The following is a 21,526-nucleotide window of genomic DNA, read 5'->3' as shown; positions in this document are numbered from 1 at the left end:
TTACGTGGAAATATAAACACCCAAACAGCATTCTAACATGCAGTAAAAATGTCCACGTAACGAAACCTGGGACCATAAGTACGATGCTGGGATTCGAACCAAAGACGTACGCTGCAAAATAATAATGTACGAACCTACCCGCGCAGTAAACATAGTGAATGTCATATGAACAAGCAGCAATCTGGCAACTGCAATGTATCTCAACGGAAGACTAAACATCATGCCACACCAAAATTCACCATTGGTTCCTCCAGGATGTAAACTTGTTGAAGTGTCGCAAAGTTATAATTTACGTTCCAGTCGTCGTGAAGTGCGCACACGAAGTCGTCGACAGAATCGTTGACCAGAGGAGACACTTGGTGGATTTTCGAAACGAAGAAATTAAACGAGATCGGCACTTGAAGCAGTGAGCATAAAGGTTGTGGTACCGAGAAGTTATAAAATAAATCGCAATGGTGTGCAGAAGACTAGTTCTGTACCACAAATCGGTGCATTAAAACATGAAAGTGTAACATTTTTTTCTCAGTATAGGACAAGTGCAAAATAAATATGGATGAAGAAATTTCTACCCTGAAATTTTTGATGGCAGCATTACGAAAACAGAACAGAACGATTACCAGCCTTCCCTGCTCGAGCCGTATGCACTACCGAATGAAGTGTTAATCACTGTACAGCACGATTTCTGTACATTACCTTCGCAGTCAGTAGTATATATAATAGTCGGAGCTGGCCCAGAAGTAGGAATGAGGATTGAGGTTAGGGTTAAATACCGACCACCATGACGTCACGGCAGCCATCTTGGTGTCCATTTTCCTCAAAAAATTACTCTAAATTCCTCAAAAATCCAAAAACATTTCTCTATTTCGAGGGGAAAATTCCCGTTTTAAAAGGAAAATTTTACATTTTATTCCTCAAAAAGTCAAAATTTGAAATACCTAAAAAGATTTTTCCCTTCGAAAAAATGAAAATTCCTCATACGGCTTAAATTTCTCATCGATAAATTGTCCTAAGCCGCCGAGGTCATGACCTTGACTTTGACCATATACCTACTTGAAATTCTTTAATTTTTCACCAAAAAAAATCCGGTACACTTACAAAAAAAAAATATTTTAAAAAATTACTGGCTTCAAATTTTCAGTTAATTAATTCATTCCAGTCCTAGTTTAGATTACAGGTGTATTTTTTTTTTAAATTTTAAAATAATACATAAAAATTTTAATAAAATTCTAATAAAAAATATTGCTTACATCACACTCGTCATCTTGTATTTTAGTACCTTCCGTTATTTTCAATAGTGATGTCACGTCCGCCATCTTTAAAATCCATAATATTTACCCACCCACCCCTCCTAAAAATGGAAAAAAATAATAATTTAGTAAAATTGTAATAACATTCAGTTGTGTCGCGTGTGTAATCCACGGGGCGGCGGGGCCCGAGGCAAACATCCCGCGGATGTGGTGCCGCCTGGCGTCGCGCCGCAGGAACCACATCCCCGGACCCCCGGCGCCGCTGCGGGAGGGACCCCGCCGTGCGGTGGCGTCGAGGAGGTTATATACAGCGCCGTCCGCGGCGCGTCCGGGCTGGACGCTCTTCCAGACGCCGCGCCTGCCTGGAACACGCGCTGCCCGGGAACCATCAGCTCTGCCAGGTACGCAGGGCCTGCCCCGAGTCGACCACGCGGGTTCACTGGGTCCCAGTGCGATGTGGGCAGGGCCGGCGCGTCCATACAGGCGAACTAGGAAAACCGCCTAGGGCTCCAAGTAGCTGGGGGCGGCGCAGCACGACACATAACAGCTCATGTAATATGTTTAACGATTATTGAATCTAGATAAAAAATGGATTTTTGTAACAGTTTGGAATGTTTATATTTATATAAGTAATTATTTAAACTCCACGGTGACCTGTTTATGATTTTTAATAGTAATAAGTAAAAAAAAGTAAAAAAAAAAACAAGCCTGCTTACATTTGATTGTTGACAAAATCTTAGGCTTACGTGATGTATTATGAGGCAAGGAAAAAAATTTTTGGGGTGTCCGGCCGGGGGGGGGGGGGGGGCATTAAGGTGGTTCGCCTAGGGCGCCAATTTACCTTGCACCGGCCCTGCAGGTACGGCCGGATCTAGAGACTGGGAAGCCTTCAACTCACGTAGTTTCGGTTCCCTGCAAGAATTTCCGAAGATTTCCGAAGTGTTGCGTTTTGGTATTAACGCCACTTCAGCCGCTAAATCAGAAGTTTCCAATGAAAACAAGCATGTTGTGAGGGACCTAACCTAACCCTTCGATTTTTTTTTTTAAATTTCGATTTTTGAGAGAAATCCGAAGTTGCACGAACGTGGTAGGGAACAAAAACTACGTGAGTTGTAGGCTTCCCCTAGAGACTACGCGAGGGACGCGAAGTGCCAACATCACAAATAAAAAAATAATAATTAACTCTCTTTTACAAGGGATGACCTCGTCTGCATGATTACGTGAAAACCTGCGCGAAGCTGGAAATTACAAAATATAACCGCGACGGCAAAATATCTCGTTATTTTGCACATAACGGTTTTTGCGCGCGCTGTAACAAAAACAAAATAAATGATTGTATATAAATTGTTTCTCGCTGTTACATACGCACCAAACATACGACAGCCGTCAATTATTGTAGGTTTTTTTTTTAATATTTATATATGTGTGTGTTTGAGAGAGTAATTTGTTTAATTCAAAGTTAACAGACAACTTTATTAACCAAACCTTAAAAATATAAGAACGACAATATAATTACCACTGCTCCAGTTTAACTAATATTCGGAAACAAAATTCTGACGCGCATTTCAGTACGCCACGCCCGCGACGCGATGGAAATATAAAATATTACTATTTGGGAAGTCTCTTGTGTCTGCCATTTTTGTCGCGTTGACGTCATAGACGTGTCGAACGTGATTGGTCAGATATCTTCGCGTCGGCGTTGTCTTGCTATCGTGATCCAGTCAAGAATCCTTTGATTTTCATCAGCTTCCGGCCTGAGCCATGTTGGTTGGACGCCCAAAACACTGGATGAAGTGTAGTGGTTGCATTGCGAAAACAGTTTTAATGACTGCGTTTTAAGTGTTCAATGACGGAGATTCTAATTCAAACCATCGTCAGACATGGTCAAGCATCATTTCCGCAATGATTCGGGTGTGAAAATATGGCAATGGCGAGATAAAAAATTAAGTGACTTCGACTAGGTCACAGCAAGGCATATCCTAACTCATAGGTCGTTTATAAAGCTGTAACGTCGCCAGACGTCACCAATACCAAACCTAAAACTCTAAATTGAAAAACAGTAAAAAAAAATTATTTTCGTGGGCTTCTTTTTATAATACATGTTTATCATAAACACATATGAAACTGACAGTAAGTGATGTAGTTTCATAAAAAAAAACTAACTTAACGATAACTCAAAATCCAGTTTCACAGGAATCACCAAGATTATATTTTTTTTTCTTTTTTTTTTTTTTATCAGCCAGAGACTGGGACAACACAAAGCATAAATGCCTGGGCAAGAATCCGGACTCAGTATTACTGTGACATTAATTTTTGTCGCGATACAGTTGCTTTCATGTAAATGTACAAATGTGCAAACACAGTGAATATTAATTCTACCGGCAATCTTAGGCCGCCGGTCATAACAAAATAAAATAAAAATAATTATACGGTTTGTGGTCTTAATTGCTTTCCAAGGCTGATGTACGTCTTTGAAGTTGGGGTCGAACACCAATTTTATTGTGAATAATAGAAAAAGTATTTAAGATAGATCACTGAGCTTCTGGGTTATGTTTAATTGAATGCAGTTCTACCGCCACCGCAATGGTGGCTGTAGAAAAATTATTTATTGAAATAATAACTAGGGATAGAATCATGCCACAAAACATTACGTGGAAAATAAAAGTGTCACCCCCAATTATTTCAATGAAATAATTTTGCTACAGCGACGAAATTCGCGGTGGTTGTAGAACCTCATTCAATAAAACATTATACAGACGCTCATTGTTCTTTCTTAAATACTTTCTATACTATCCATTATCTGGATGAAAATGTAAACGTGCGTTTATACAAAATAGATAATCTCCGAAAGTTATTCACCGAATAAGGTAAGATGCCCATATATCGTCCCCCATTTGTTTTTTTGTTATAAAATCCAAAAAATTGGCTGTAAAATTGTAGAAAAGTTATGAACTGGTAGCTTGATTACCTACCCATTACATATGTAACCAAATGCATTTTAAGTGAAAGTGTAATAAAAAATAAACAAAATAGAAAAAATATAAAAATTTTCATTTTCGAAAACTGGGTCCTAATTTGTCCCCCTATTTTTAAATGGTAAAAACCTAAAATACATTCCGAAGTCATCATCAAAACACTTATAAATGTTTTTTACACATAAATGATATAATACATGCGTTTATAAATTTTGTGCCATCAATATAACTTGCTAACCAAACATTGGAATTGAAATACAAATTATCTATTTTACAATAATTTGCAAAATGTCGTAGTTTAACATTTAAAAAAGGAAGGAAAGTAGAAAACATTGTTAAAAAATGTATTAAAGCAACACACGTTATTGTATATTTGTATAAAATAGAAAAGTAATATTTTAACTGAATATTCAAAATATTAAAATCTGTGAAAAGAGAACTAAATCCATGAAAATTCTAGACAAGTGGTAAAAATGAATAAAAATTTGCAAGTTTTGACTTACTTCAAGAAATAATTAAAGAATTTCATTTAACTGTCCAGGCAAAGATACAAATGAATTTTGCCTATTTTATGGGATGTACAAAGTTCATGGCACCACTGAAAACATTTTGTACATTTTACCCACTTTACCACGATGGTCAGCAGAAAAAGGTTTGCAACAAAAAGGACAGTTAACATCGTTCGCACTGTCTTCGTCATAAGTTGAAACAAGTGAAACACAATCACTATCACAACTAGAAGAGTCAGAGACAACTTGTTTCTTCTTTGATCGTTTAGCTGCTTTCGCTGTTTTCTTAGTCTTCTCTTTGAGAGTGGATGTAGATGCCTGTACTACTTCAACTGAAGATTTTGATGTAAGTTACCCTGTTGAGATGAGGGATCACATGAAGAATGATCCAAAGCAAGTCTATTTCGCAATTTGTTTGGTTCCTTGTGTTGAGATGTCTTTCTTGCATTTCGTTTCTTTTGCTGAGCTTCTTGTACGTTACCCTTATGTGGAGTTCCTGTCACCAGAATTGCTGTCCCAGGTCGGTTGGATGTAGATAGCTGGATTATTGGCACATCTCGCAAGTCTTTTGGACTGACCACTGGTTGTACTGGAGTTTCTTCTGCTCTCCTATTTTCAGTTACGACTTCTGGGTTTAGGGTTGGAAACTGGTCCTCGGTAAATATTTCTGGATTGAACGGAAAGATTCCTGTTTTCTTGAGTCCATTTACTGCGGTTTGCAAGGTTGCAGCACGTTGGTAACCCTCTGCAAACAGTTTCGCGACCTGCAGCCTTCGCACAACCCTGTTTGGGTGTTGGCTAACCAATTTTGAATGGCTTTGGCGTAGTACGACTTTAAGGGAAACATGAATGCAACATCGAGTGGCTGCAACTTATCTGTCGAGAGAGGAGGGAGACACATGATTGAGACATAATTTTCACGAGCTTCATCATTGACGTCTCTGTTCCGTGTGTGGGTAAAATGCCCGTCGAGAACAAGTACCACTGGTTTCTCCTTCGATGGCCTAACAAATGAAATGAAATGGTCAAACCATTTTGAAAATAGGGCTGCAGTGATCCAGCCCGACTCACTACACCCACCAATCGTCCCTGCAGGAGTTCCATCAAGTAGTTCAATTTACCAGGTTTTTTTTTTTTGGGGGGGGGAATATAAGCAGTGGTAGAACATACTGCCCTGCAGCAGACATGCATGTCACAGCAGTTATTGTCGCTTCTCGTTCGGCTGAAGAAAGCTTATGCACTTGCTTCTTTCCTTTTGCTGTTACAATTCTACTTGACTTGTGCTGGACGATGGAAATACCTGTCTCGTCTACATTAAAAATTCTTGTTTCATCAAAATCTATTTTTTCCAGCTCTTTTTTCAAACGCAGAAGAAAGTGTATACGTTTTCTTTTTTGAAACCTTGGATTCTTGCGATTGATAAATTCTGAGGTCGCCTTATTGTATGGCATGGGTTCCTTTTAAAGAAAAGTCTCTTTCATTTCAACTCTGCGCACTTTGTCTCATTTGAAAAGGGACGTGGTAGATTATTCTTTAGTGCTAACTGATAAGCCTTTCTCCTTAGATCACTGACCGTCAATCCATAGTAGTTTTAATCTCCAAGCAGTATTGGACTAACAATTTTTCTATTGCCTCTGGTAGCACTGGGTGTCTTCCAACTTTCTTTTGCACACATTCCTCATATCAGCAGACAGCTCTGATTTGACATAATCTTTCAGCGTCGCTCTTGGAACATTAAAAAATTTAGATGCCGTTTTATAGCCCATAGTCTTCTCTTTTACAGCTTTCACTGCAGCGATCATACAGTCTTTATTCCATGTTTTCCGTTTTCCCATCTGAAATGTATGAAATAAGCCACAAATCGCAATTCAAGCTGTGTAAGGACATACAGTGAAGAGCAAATTAACAACCGTTAATATAAGAGATAATTTCCCCTTAATAATACAATGCTGCTGTCATTACAGAAGGCAAAATTATAATTATGTATGTAAAAACCTTATAGCTTGTAGTGAAATTCATTTTGTTATATATAACAAAGGCAGCTATGTGCTGTTAAATACCATTTAAAAAAAAAAGGTTTGAAATTAATATTTCTTCAAAAGCGCATTAAATAATGTGTAATTCATAATTATTTATAAAACTTATGCTGGAACATAGGTATGTGTGATATATGGCACTGGATTTATTTTTTAACAGCCTTTGAAACACTGGTCTAAATTTCGTCCCCAGGACGAAATTAGGCACTGTACATGGGGACGGAAATTGGACAGGTCGAGTCTTTCAAAATGGCCGTCTGTCTCTCCCAACACAAACACGAACAGAACGAAATGGCACATGAATATGAAAATAGAGGTTATAAGTAATACATTGCTATGTTGAAGCGAAAAAATAACTTACCTTTCAATAGAAAATGTCCTTGAACAAAGTACAGTTAACAGGTTTTTCTCTTTGCTATAAAATACAAACTTAAATTACTACACAGCGCAGAAAGCGACCCGCTTGCGCGCCTTACTAGATGTCTACTGCGTTGTTCTCTCCGAGTTCCATCGACTGCCGCTAAAATGCGGCTCTTACTAGTCCGGAAACCATGGGGGACGATATTAGGTCAGGGGACGAACTTCGGGCATCCTACCTTACTTTGAAATTTTGACACAATGCTACATTCATATACGCGCGCGTTTTTATATAAAAAATTTCAAATATTAATGAAAAATCTTAAATCTCCAAAAGTTCTTCACCGATTTCTTTGAAATTTTTATACATTGCATTCGTATATGCGTGTTTTTTTATATAATAATAAAAATTAAAGTTAGAAAAAAATGAGCACGTGCAACTCAGTACACTTGATAGATGTGTAACCTCGACTCCTAAGTGCCCTCTTAATATCTCTTTTGGCGTCGGAAACGTTTCAAAACAATGTTTCACAAAAATGTTGCATTAAAATTCTGCCTTAAAATTGTAATTGAAATGTTACTCTCATTGTGCCCAAAGGAGCTTCACTTCAAAAATTGTGACACTAAACATTTTAGAAACGTGTGCTTTCGCTTTTGTTTATTTTTTCCATTGAACCAGACTGAGCCACTGCAACACGTGGCCGGTACAGCTAGTTTACAATAAAAATTTTGTTCAGCCTCAACTTCAAAGATGTATTCGGAAGCGGTTTAGACCATAAGTTGTCATAAGTCGTATTGTAACTGATTATAGTGTGGGGAATTGGGTTCTTAGGGGATAACCCAATTAGGTTTATTTACAGTTTTATTAAAATTTTATTAATTAGTAATATTTACATTAATAATAAATAATTGTATTTAAAAATGTCCGAACACCAATTACATGCACTTTAAAATGTTTATTCTCAAGTCACTCAATGTATGTCAAGTCCCACAGTTCGCATTCCTCACTGCAGCTAGGCTCAACAGTGGTTTCCCCACACACACACAGTCTCGCACCACTCAGTCGCTCTCTCTCGATCCCGTCGCTCCCCGTCGCCGATGTCGCACTTCCCTTCACTCGCGGAACTCTCCGAGCTCTCGGAACACGCTCGGAACTCCCGCGAAGGCCGGAGTCGCTCTTTTATACACGTGGGTCGTCTTTCCAGAACCAACGAGAGCGGCTGTGACGAGTCGCGTCATCCCGGGCCGACTTTACGCCCGAAAAGTCCAGAAAGGCGGCGCCCGTTCACGCCACTCCGCGCGGCAGCCAGCTGAATTTCCAAGGCCGCTCGGCGATAGATAACGGCGCCGAGGAAGAACGATGCACGGGAAGCGTGGGGGGGTGTAATCCGGCCAGGCGCGTGTGGCATGCCTTATGTCAGTGGACGGCACGTGACACGGCGCTTGACGCCAGTTGCCGTGCAGGGCCGCCAGCCAGATCCGAACCTGGCGCGTGTGGCGGTCCTGTCTGCGTTCGTAACAGTTTAGAGGTTTTCAACCTATTTGAACCTGCTGCGGAATACTCGCCCTATCACATGTTTGCAGTGTAGCGTTGAGCCGACGGGGCGATGAAGACGTGCCTGATGCTGGTGTCGGCGACGCTGCTGCTCCTGGCGGCGGGGCCGCGCGACGCCCGCTCCGAACAGATGTCGCCGTGCCTGTGCACGCGCGAGATGGAGCCGGTGTGCGGCACCGACGGCCGCTCCTACAACAACGAGTGCCGCCTCGAGTGCGTCGCCGCGCAGACCGGCCGGGGTGAGCGATCTCTACTCTCGTTCCTTTGAGGACCAGTTATTCTTTTGGAAACCAGTTATTCCTTTGGAAACCCGTTATCCATATGGAAACCAATTATTCCATTGGAAACCAGTTATTCCTTTGGAAACTTGGTATTCCTTTGGAAACAAGTTATTCCTTTGGAAACAAGTTATCCATATGGAAACCAATTATTCCATTGGAAACCAGTTATTCCTTTGGAAACCCGTTATCCATATGGAAACCCGTTATCCATATGGAAACCAATTATTCCATTGGAAACCAGTTATTCCTTTGGAAACTTGGTTTTCCTTTAGAAACAAGTTATTCCTTTGGATACAAGTTATCCATATGGAAACCAATTATTCCATTGGAAACCAGTTATTCCTTTGGAAACCCGTTATCCATATGGAAACCAATTATTCCATTGGAAACCAGTTATTCCTTTGGAAACTTGGTATTCCTTTGGAAACAAGTTATTCCTTTGGAAACAAGTTATTCCTTTGGAAACAAGTTATTCCTTTGGAAACCAATTATTCCATTGGAAACCAATTATTCCATTGGAAACTAGTTATGTATTTGGAAACCAATTATTCCATTTGAAACCAGTTATTCCTTTGGAAACAAGTTATTCCTTTGGAAACAAGTTATTCCTTTGGAAACAAGTTATTCCTTTGGAAACAAATTATTCCTTTGGAAACCAATTATTCCATTGGAAACCAGTTATTCCATTGGAAACCAGTTATTCCTGTGGGAACCAGTTATTCTTTTGGAAACCTGTTATTCCTTTGGAAACCAATTATTTCATTGAAAACTAGTTATCCCTTTGTAAACCATTTTTTTCCTTTGTAAACAATTATTCCTTTGGAAACGAGTTATCTCTTTGGAAACGAGTTATGCCTTTGGAAACCATTTATTCCTTTGGAAAACAATTATTCCATTGGAAACTAGTTATCCCTTTGGAAACCATTTTTTCCCCTTTGGAAACGAATTATTCCATTGGAAACGAATTATTCCATTGGAAACGAATTATTCCATTGGAAACCAGTTATTCCTTTGAAAACCAATTATTCCTTTGGAAACGTTTTATTCCTTTAGGAAACCAGTTGCCAACAGCTACAACAATCATATTTCACAACACAAACGGCTATCTACGGTAATTTTTGCATGTATGAAATAACGTTTTTTCGAGATAATACTGAGTATTTCGTACGAAAATTTAGCGCATAATTTTATATTGTTACGATTTAATTTTGGGGAGAAACTGGGTTCGTAACGAATATCCCAATTAGTTTTTATTAAAGTTGTATTAATTACTAATATATACATTAATAATAAATCATTGTACTTAAGAATGTCCGATCATATATCACTGGCACTTAAAAAATGTTTATTTTCAAGTCATTCAATGTCTGCCAAGTTCTGCAGTTCGCACTCCTCACTGGAGGGAGCTAGGCTCAACAGTGGTTCGTTCGCCCCTTACCTCGCACCTGTTCACACACACAGTCTCGCACCACTCAGTCGCACTCTCACGGTCCTGTTGAACTCCGCGTCGCGCCACTCTCAGGGGGGAGGGAGGGTGTTCTCTAACCCTCTTCGCCGATGTCGCACTTCCCTTCGCTCGCGGAACTCTCGGAACTCTCAGAACTCCGGAACTGTCGCGGTACTCGGCACTCTCGCGGAGGCTGGAATCGCTGCTCAAGTACTGGTGGGTTCTCTTTCCAGAACCGCCGAGAGCTGCTGCGACGAATCGCGTCATCCCGGGCCGACCCGAAACATCGAGAATAGCGTCACTTGTTCACGCCACTTCGCGCGGTGGCCCGCGGAATTCCCCAAGATCTCGCAGCGATAGATAACAGCGCCGAGGCAGGGCGATGTGCGTGGACGGAGGGGGGGAGGAGGGGGTAGCGACGACCCTTGTAATCCGGCCAGGCACGCGTGGCATGCCTTACGTATGTGGACGACACGAGACACGGCGCATGACGCCAGTGGTCTGGCGCGTTTCGCGGTCTTGTCTGCGTTCGTAAAAATATATTTCACAATATTTCGTCCAAACAAATATTTTTCAAAACCATGGAAAAGATAATCTATTATTCAATCATTTAAATTTATTTTGTTTTATTAATATTTTACCCTTTTAATGTGCACAGTTAATGCTTGAAAGCTATTTAGGGAACGGTTTACAAATAAATTTAATATTTTGTTGAGATAACCTACAGTTGTTTTAATGTAAATGTACAAATTTACAAATATCTGTAACTTTACATAGTTAATTCTAACCATTTACAAAAATAAAAATCATTTTCAGTGTGTGAAACGTACAGATCAGATTTACAGTTATGGCATCAGTAATGTATCGTCTCAAGATCTTTTTTTTTTTTTTTTTAATTTTTTAATTGTGGGGTTATAAAAGTTGAACATTAAATAATAGGGACGGGTCGGACAAAACGTATTTATCCCCGGACGCTTGATTTATCTCCATGTACCAGCGCGCTACCCTCGAGATTACGTCTGTGACATGTCTACATGTCGCAGAGCTTTAGACTTACTACATACCCGGAGGTTTTGTCTCGAGATATGTTTCGTTTTAAGAACGAGTGTCCCGTTTCATGTCATAATTGTAAACATTGTTTAACTAGTTGACTCTTAATTGACATTACTTTTAAATTATAAAAATATATACTACGTCCTCTTTTCTAAAATATTAGCTGCCAAAGTTACACTTTTTTTTTGTTTTAATGATGAAAATTAGATACCACAACTGAAATTTTTATGGTATTTTGCGTGAAAAAAAAATCTGAACTGTCACTTGACTGCAAAAAGGCCGCCACTTGTTCATCATTGGGAAATCCCTCAACGCTTTTTAGGTAGGGTGGGAGTAACATTCCAGTTCGCATATGTGGGAGAGTTAGGGTGCATATGTGGGAGGAGAACGTGAGAATGCCGGCCGTAAGGTCGGAATAATCTGCTGACATGACACCTGACAGCCACGCCATTTCAAAACTGCTCAACGTATCCGAATGGCGTCTGTTTGCCAAAAGCAGGGCCGCAACTAGGGGGGAGCATGCGGGGCATAAGCCCCGGGCGCAAAGCTGTGGGGGCGCCGAAATCGCTTGCATTGTAATTCCTACTACAACTGGTAACTGGTAAAAAGTTTTTTAACTTGCATGCCAGGAATGTCTAATCTGATTTACAATATAACGTCTCAACATATTTATTTTAAAATACTCTGAGAAAAATGTTAAGTTCATCATTAACATAAAAAATTGTAAAGGGAGAAGTTAAAAAGTTTTAATGCGTCCTCTATACGAATACAGTACAATGTCAGAGAGGGTAGTACCACTGGCTGCGAGGAAACAGTGGCGATGGAATAGTGAATGCCTTAAAATCCCGGTTTCAGGCTCTTCAAGCAATTAATGACAAGTTTAGCTTTTTAAATGGGAATAACATCTACAAAATTGAAGTTAAAGATTTGAAGACTGCAGCCAAATGGTTGTCTGAAACATACAAAGATGTCATCAATGGAGAAGAAATAGTTCAAGAAATGGAAAGTTTTAAACATCACGCCTTGGCAGTTGATGACACTATGAAAACAGCATCTGCAGCTACCCTCTTGAAGCTCATTCACGAACACAGACTTGAAGAAGGATATCCAAAACTGACCACAGCCCTTAAGATATTTCTTACTCTTCCTGTAACAATTTCTTCAGGCGAAAGAAGTTTCAGCAAATTGAAAATTGTTAAAATTATTTAAGAAATAGTATGAGGCAAGACAAACTGTCGAATTTGAGCATTATTTCCATAGAACACAAGAGAGCATCCTCTATTTGCTATGATGATATCATCAAAATCTTCGCTGCAAAAAGGTCTCGCAAGTTGAATTTGAATCTTTAAAATACATTTATGACGACAATTTAATAAACAAGTCTAGTGATTATACGGACTCCTTTATGGACATAGTGGGTTCATGCATGGAAGTTACAGTAGCACAGAAACTGTTACATGTATAGGTATGGAAAATGCTTAAATAACACCATTTTTCCGTGGGAGGCCCCCGGACCCCCGCTTTATTGTTATGGTATGTGCAAAAAAAAGGGGGGGGGGGGGGGCCGCATGAATCCATTCATGCCGCGGGTGCCAGAGACTCTAGTTGCGGCCCTGGCCAAAAGCATTAAATAATACTTATAGGGTAGGGTGGGAGTAACATTCCAGTTCGCTTTTTTATAAACATTCCAGAGCTTTTAAGGAAAAAAAAACAGAACTGTTAGTGATCGCTCCCTTTTGTTGATCGGGAGGGTATTAGAGCTTCGGCAATGACCAGCGGCTGGGGCCACCAACCCAGCATGGTCACCGCCTCAGCCCAGTACCTCACTCAGCTGACCAGACAGTCGGCTGTGTCCTGAGCCCTAGGACTTTATCAGTTGGGCCATGCATATATCGCGAAAAGATTCCGAGATTAGTTATAAGTAAAAACACTGTAGCATCGACTGTGTTTCGTGATTGGACGAGTTTCTCTCAGGTACCATGTGTACTGTCAGCACACTAATCACAGTAATTCATCGCGGAAGCAAACGCGTCCTGAGTGGCCAGGTCAAAAAAAAAAAGGCAACGACTTCTCTCGCAGACGGCCGCCAATCACAAGGGGAGAAACCTCTGGTGCGGGTATACCTTGTTGCAGTCTAATAGGCGTTCAGATTTATTCGCGAAAAATGCCTGCCCCTATTTATCAGCGCTGCTGGCGCCTGCCCCGATCTCCCACATCGCGCTGGGACCCCTCAGAACACCCGGTGAACCCGCGTGGTCGACTCGGGGCAGGACGTGCGCAGCAGTGCCCCCCCCCCCCCCCCCCCCCTCAGGCTCATGCGCGTGTCGGGGGTCTGCGAGCCGCAGTCGTCAACCCGGGCCCGCGCACTGCTTGCGGGGTCACCCGTCAAAAGGGACCGCCCTCCATTACAGGCTTCGCTGGTCTCTTCGGTACTACTACACGTGAAAGGGAATTTTTTTCCCTTCGAAATAGGAAATTTTGTGATTTTTTTTTTTTTTTTTTTTGAGGAATTTTGAGACTTTTTGAACAATTTTGTGGAAATTTTCCCTAAAAATCCAAAATGGCGGTCAGTCATTTGTACACAGAACCCCCCCCCCCCCCTCCCTCCCTCACTCCCTCCCCAAATCCTAAAATCTTCTTCCTTAAAACTGTCCTCGACTTCCCATTTACACACTTCTGAAGCCTGTGAAGTTTTGAAAAGCACGAACCAATGACACCATTCTACCAGTTGCATCGTGTGCTTTATTAGCACGCAAGAAGTTTGTATTAAAGTGAAAACAATTGTATCTACTGTTTTCTCGTATATATTGTATTTTGGAAGTGAAACTTCTTCACTGAGGGGGCAACAATTTTCGAGCGTTACGAAAATTTCCGATCACACGAGGGGAATCGTTAGGTGCGTGGTGGGGGAACCGGTAGAGGAGAATGAGTGCATCAGCGGTGACGTCACTCCAAAGCATGGCTAGAGGTCGAATGGGAAGATGACAAGGAGATATTTACGTAGCGAAGTATGCTACATGCTAGTTGTAACGGCCGGAAGGGGAGACGGAAGAGGAGAGGTAGAAATGACGCAGCAGTAATGTTACGGAATTCTCGTAACGCTTCATGTGTTGTCTTCTCCTCAGTTTTCGTAACGGCTTACACTTGACTATACCACATTTATTTTCCTTTATTTAAAGAATCTACTATTTATTTATTCGTGAGGAATATAGTTATTAATTTGTGCACTTGCGTTTATAATAATTATCATTTATTTTGATCGAAAATGAAAATAATTTTTCTTTATCTATACCTAAAAATGAAGTTTCACTTCTATCGTACGTGGACTCCATGCGCATATTTTTTATATCACATGCTTATATGTGTGTAGTATGAATCCATTTGTAAACTCTTATATCATTTTGTGTTTGTTTCAGACATTCGGGTAGCGTACAACGGCAGATGTAGACCATAATGCAAATCAAATTTGCCAGAAAACTCCAACCGACGGTGTAGACATCGGTACAGCAAACATTCTCTCCTTTCATTAATTAAACAGTGTCTCGTTTGATAGAATGTATTCAAATAATGTATGAAGTGTTGTGTTAGTATCTCGTAAATAAAATTCTGGAGGAACAGTTGTCTATGTTGAGAGAACATGTCACATCCACAACATAAATTTATATTACTCTCACTGATTGTATTGATAATATTGAGGGGTTTCGTGTCGAAACAGTAGGAGGAAAAGGGGAAACTGTATCCAAACGTTAATTTTTATCTCTTTGGCATGGCACTATTAACTAATGAACACATTCCCTTTAGAGGCATATGCTTTGTAGTGTAAAATAGCATACACAAATATAAAAATTAACTAGCGAACATGTAGTCATTTAAAGATTAGTTTTAGTTTAAAAAATGAAAGTAAAAATTATATATACATCATATTCTTATTATATAATTGTATCCTTCATGAAATTGTATTGATTAATAGTATTGGACACCTAATCTTTTGTTTGTGGTATTTTAATTAACATTGTGGATTTAAAATTAACTTTTTAGTGTTTTAGTTAAGTGGTGCTCTTACTTATAAACTGAACGATATCTTGCTAACTCATATTTCCTTTATTATGTATTATGTAATTGCAATAAAACTATTAAATGACATGTGTGAGTGAGCCTTCGTGCATAGTGTATCGTATTTTATTATATTTGTACATACAATTTTAAATTAATTTAATGTACGTAGATTTGTAGATTCTAATCCTTTCACATGCTTCATTTATATTACATAGTTGATAAACACGAGGTTAAATAAATGGAAATTATGTGATCCTTTAGAGAGAACTAAATTATTCTGTACTTTTACAAAATATATCTTTGGAAACAGGTTGCAACACATGGCCATGGTTATTTTTGCATATATGAAATAACTTTTCGAGATAATACTGAGAATTTCTTACATAAATTAGCACATAATAGTAGTACTTATATTGGGGGCTCCTAAGACTGGTGCTGGTGCTAGGAGCATAAGACTTGTCTGCCATCTTTAAATGTGATGTCACAGTTGCCATTCGGGATGACATTGACTTTAACCATGAACTTGACCTTCAAAATATTCTGACATTCGCCAAAAATTGCCGAAATTTGTCGAAATTGGGCAAAAAATGATTGGGGAAAATTACTCAAAATTTCCAGTTTTTAGGAAAACATTTTTGCCGAAGTATGTTAAATAGATCTGAAAATTCAAAAATTAAATTTTCGCCCATAAATATTAAAAAAACTGAAATTCTCAATGCCTCAAAATATTTTTCACTTTAAAAAAAATTCCCCAAAGTGGCTTAAATTCCCCATCGCAAAGCCCCCCTAGGCCACTGGGGACCTGGACCTGGACCCTGACCGCCATTTTGGATGGCGTCATGACTGCCATCTTGGATTCCGCCATTTTGGTTTCAGACATCATAGCCTTCATATTGTTTTCGTCTGCTAGAGGCCGCCATCTTGGATGACGTCACAACCGCAATATTGTTTTTTTTCTCTACTGGATGCCTCATCTTGAATTACAACTTGGATAATGAAGCTAATGTTCGCCATCTTTTTTTTTTATTTGTTTTTTTCCTAGAATGCGCCAGCGTCACTCTGTCTCATGCACATAAGCTCGATGCTCCATTACCTACTAGTGTTGTTATGATCCTTATAGACATTTTAAATACGCCTGACGTACATGAACTGTTTAATATGTTCGCCGAGTATCGTCGACAGATACCTCTTGGCTACTTCCCTGGCTGTTTCTGACCACCTCCTGGGCTCCTGGCTACCCACTGGGTGTGACTGGCCACCTATTGGACATGCGTCCCATTGAATAGACGTGCCTAGCCACCGACTGGGCGTAAATGGCCACCGACTTGAGGTGTCAGCTAAGGGAAGCCTACGATTCACTCGTCCTTCTGGACATACCCGAATACTCACGTTGGCAACCGTCCACAATGTTTTAAAATATTTATAATGTAGCTAACCTAACCTAATTGACCATTAGTTATCATGAGTTGTATATTTATTTACAATGAACAAAAAAAACCGAAGATGCACAATCGAGCGTTTGGCTCTCTCGTCTATTGAAAGAAGGCTTGCCAACGTGAGTATTCGGGTATGTCCAGAAGGACGAGTGAATCGTAGGCTTCCCGTTAGCTAACCAACCGACTGGACGTGCATGTCTGACCATACGATTTATGTGCATGGTCACCGACTGGACGTAGCTGGTTGATCGACTTACACGTGGAAATGCGCTGAAAACACGTGTCAAGACATTCAAAGGACTCGCTTCGCCTTCTAAGAAGATTGTTGACATAGAGAAATGTTAGTACTTTGCTCGTTTATTGTACTTGTGGAATTTATGTAATAATATTTTTTTATTTGTTATTTTGTTGATTTTTTCTTGAACCTGGAATTTTTTGATAATGTTACTTTATTGCATCAAGCAAGGATCGAACAAAGGACATAAATCAATCGAATCCATAATTATTTTAACAAGTGATTTAATTTAATGATTTTCGGAATTATTCCCGCATTTACAGCTTAATAATTAGAGAATTTCAAGATGGCGCCTAAATGATAAGATGGTGGACGCCATCGTAATAAATTATTCCTGTATTCTAGCGGGCAAAAATTAAACTAATATTGTGGCAGCGCACTCTAGCAGACGAAAAAAATTTGTCGGCAGCAGCCTCCAACAGACGAAAACAAAATGACCGCCATGATGTCATACTGACTGACGTAATATATGCTTTGGCATTAGTGGTGGGAGGTCAGTCTGCCGGTGGCTTCCGTGAAGGAATGATCGATTGACCTCGCCAGGTTAGAACCGAAGACCCTTTCATAATTTTTGTTAAAATATTTTTTATGGATTATAAAATTTCTTCTGAATTTCTAGGATAATTTCTAGCATACGGATTTTCAATATGGCGGCCGTAATGAATAAGTGCAAACGTTCCATAATCCAAAATGGCTGGTTTGATGTAAGCAAGGATTTTTCTAATTTTAATTAAATTGTAGTTAAGATTTTTTAAATTTGTTATTAATAAATTGCATGTTTACTCTCGCCTGGAATCGAACCAAGGGCCGAAATCGATTAAGAAACTAAAAATTTGAAGTAAGCAATTTTTTATATATATTTTTAGTTTTTTCGCAATGTTTTGGTCGAAAATTATAGATTTCATGTTTACGGTCAAGGTCTAGGTAAACGTTAAAGCTAACCACCAAAGGTTTATTGGAGGCTTGACCATGGGGAATTTAAGTCTCAATGTGGAATTTGTGTTTTTTTCTAAGACAAATATGTCTTTTGAGGTTTTTCGAATTACAATTTTTTTTTAATTTTTGAGGTACATAGGGAATTTTCCCTCAAAATTGCAATTGTTCCCTCTAAATAGGGAAATTTTTGATTTTTCCGATTTTTTGGTTGAGATTTTTTAACGAAATTTTTTTTTCTGAAAACTTGAAATTTCGACGAATTTTTTAAAAAATTAAAAAAATTTGAATAATTTTTGGCCATTTTTGTTCAACTTTGGTCAAGGTCAAAGGTCAAGGTCATACAAGATGGGCCCCGTGACATCACAATCCAAGATGGCGGTTGCACCTCAGGCACGTCAGCCTTGAAACCTGTTCCAGGTCCGACATTTACCTACTACTTGTCTCCATCTGCATTTTGGTTCCATCTGGCTTTATGCCTTCATTTTCATTTGGCTCCGACTTCTCCAACTGCATTTCGCTCCAACTGACTCCAATGGCTCCATTTGCACTTGGTTCAATCTGCATTTGGCTCCATCTAGCTACATGCCTCCATCTAGCTACATGCCTCCATCTACATCTGGCTCCAACTGCTCCAATTGTAATTTTCTCCGATTTCAGTTGTATTTTCGCAAACTGGTCCCGAGTGCTGGAATGGCCTTATTTATACTCTCCATTTTGAAATATTCATGGCCAAGAAGTTCTGCTTGTTGCCAACAGCTGTCGCATCATATAATGTCTCGGAGAGTATTTGTGCCCTAGCACAATTCACCTTGTATAATAATACAAGTATCGAAAAATTCATAATTCGTTTCTGGGATGCGGAATTCTCTCTCATGGTCACTAGACCTCAAAGGGAAGGGAAGTTGTCTTGCATGATAATGTTTCTCAGCTGTTTTAAGTCATAGAAATCAAATGACTAATGAATATTTTTGTTCGATTTCCAGTGTCCCTATTGGCTAACGGAGTGCAAAATGTGATAAATAATTATGTATTTCAAAAACTTAAATTAAACGGCCGCTATTGTAAATTTTTTGAAAGGCTTAAATTTTTTGAAAGGCTTTGTTATGTCTCAATTCAGTCTCCAAAAGAAAAAATGTGCTCTGACTAGAAAATGATTTATGAAATTTTGTCCCCCGTCATCAACGCGGAAAAGTTTGAGTTATTATTTTAAAACGAACTAACTATGCGCATTACTAGCAGACTAGGTGTGCTGTGTATTTGATGATACGCGTATGAATACTTAGTGGCTTAACAGGTAGTGCCATGATGAAGTTAAATTATTAACTGCACTCTTTCGTGTCCATGGTTTAGCAAGAAACCATCCCGTGAGTTAGACGAGTTAGCTGAGTAAGACATGCTGTGACGTATGGCTGGATACAAAATTTAATGGTGAACTGCGATAAAACCAAAATAAGCTAGAAATTCCAATTCATAGTTCTAAACCATTACCAGACGACGGTGACGAACCCCCCATTTCGGAGATATTTTTAGGTGTTGCGATATGGCGATGGTGACGTTGAACGTGACTTCAACTGCGTCATAGCATGACATCTGCTGAACGATTTCCAACTCTGTGTGGTACCATACGACGCTCATGTTCCGGGAACGCAAAAGATGACGTAAAGAAGAAATTTCGGTGTTTCCCGTAGAATTAGGTGTTCCATGAAATGTCTTGTTCTGTCCACCGTGCTTTTTTTTTTTTTTAAATATTTGACAGTCGGAATTGCTTACGAAAGTTTTGCTATCGCAGAGCGGAAGAGGTTCTCGTGACGTCTGAACCGACGAGTCACGTGTCAAAACAAACGCGACCTTCAGTGTATCGTCACGAAACCACGCCTCGAGTGGTGACGCAACGGGCCGACGTATATGGCAATCGCGCGGCTTTTCATTCGCTTTGCTCGAAGAAAAGAAAACAAATGTTTGAAATTTAAGTCTGCCAAGAATCAAATACGCGCATGGAAAACAATTTTCTGCGCTCTTACAAAAGATTCCTTTGGAGACCAGTTCCCAAGAAATAGTTTGTAGTACTATAAACAAGATATTGTAACTTTGAACAACACATGGCTACTGTTATTTTTGCATGTATATGCAACACGTATTTCAAGATAATACTGAGTATTAATTATGAAAATTGCCGCATAATTATATGTTTTAATTTGTGTTTCAATCGAGAATATTTTTTTCCCCCTAACCCGTGGAAAAGATGATCGAATATTGAATAAATGGACTTTATTTTGTTTTATTATGCGCATTAATGTGCACGGTCAAAAATGGAAAGCTATTCGGTGAATGGTTTACAAATATCTTTGACTATTGTAGGTACTGGGACAGCACAAAGCATAAATGCCGGGTAAGAATCTGAACCTAGTATTAATGCGAACACTATTTTGAAGTGATACATGAATATTGATGTTCCATTTTTTTATTAATAGTGTATTATTTGCAGTAAAAAAAACTGTTTCACTCCAACATCAAAGGCGTAAACTAGCCTTAGGAAGTTCTTAAGACCATAAGTAATAATTATGTTTTCAACTTATTTATTTTCGTGGCTGAACCTGTAGCCGAAATTTGTCGGTTCGATTATGATCCATTATGCATTAGTAGAGACCAGCAAAATTCGAGGATTCATTCGGTGATAGGCTAGAATTCAAACACATATACCTCTTAGATGATTTTGCTATTGGCTTACTGTTCATCTGGACGAATCTCAACCAGTTATAAACCCTCAACCAAAGAAGGATCGAATCACAGACAAACCAGCTGAGACGACTTACAAGTCGGCAGCCAATGAACTTGCGTCATTTGCCCGAGTGTACAGGGGTATGTGCAGTCTATTCTGAAGGCCATCGAAACCGCGAATTTTGCAGGTCTCTATGCATGAGCGTTTAGAGCTAGTGACTGGGGCCTTGCATACATCGTGAAAATATTCCCAGACCAGGTGTGTGTCGAAACTTTGCAGCATCGTCTGTGTCGCGTGGTTGACAGAGTTTCTTTCAGGTGCATGTCTGCTTTCAGCACACCCGTCACAGCCATCCGGTGCGGAAGCAAAGCGCCGTCCTGATTGGCCAGGTCAAATAGGGCAGTGTATCCTCTCGTGCAGACGGCCGCCAATCACAAGCGCAGGAATACCTCAGGCTACGGTCACAACGGATGCGTGTTCCTACGGAAAGAGGTTGTGAAGAGTTCGCCAGCGCAATCCAGCAATGCGAGTAAAATGGGAGTGTTTACACTGCCTGCAACCGCCTCTGGAGATATACGCACGAACACGTCAGAACTAGCTGGTCGTTCAGAACAGTTCGATTTT

The 21,526-nt window shown here is 39.7% G+C and overlaps 1 protein-coding gene across 1 annotated transcript in view; it reads left to right on the top strand.

Annotated features, from left to right (window-relative positions):
* The first annotated feature begins 1,511 nt into the window (after positions 1–1,511).
* The window catches only part of LOC134540329 (serine protease inhibitor dipetalogastin-like), a 33,177-nt gene continuing 13,162 nt past the window's right edge, over positions 1,512–21,526 (top strand). Inside the window, exons 1-3 of the mRNA XM_063382991.1 lie at positions 1,512–1,648; positions 8,709–8,918; positions 14,877–14,884. Of these exons, the coding sequence (XP_063239061.1) occupies positions 8,732–8,918; positions 14,877–14,884 (195 nt within the window). The 5' untranslated portion in view covers positions 1,512–1,648; positions 8,709–8,731. The remainder of the gene's footprint in view (positions 1,649–8,708; positions 8,919–14,876; positions 14,885–21,526) is intronic.

The sequence above is a fragment of the Bacillus rossius genome, chromosome 16, assembly GCF_032445375.1.
Source record: "Bacillus rossius redtenbacheri isolate Brsri chromosome 16, Brsri_v3, whole genome shotgun sequence".
Lineage (NCBI taxonomy): Eukaryota > Metazoa > Arthropoda > Insecta > Phasmatodea > Bacillidae > Bacillus > Bacillus rossius.
The sequence above is the reverse complement of the archived record's forward strand: the minus strand, read 5'-3'. Positions and strand labels throughout refer to the sequence as shown.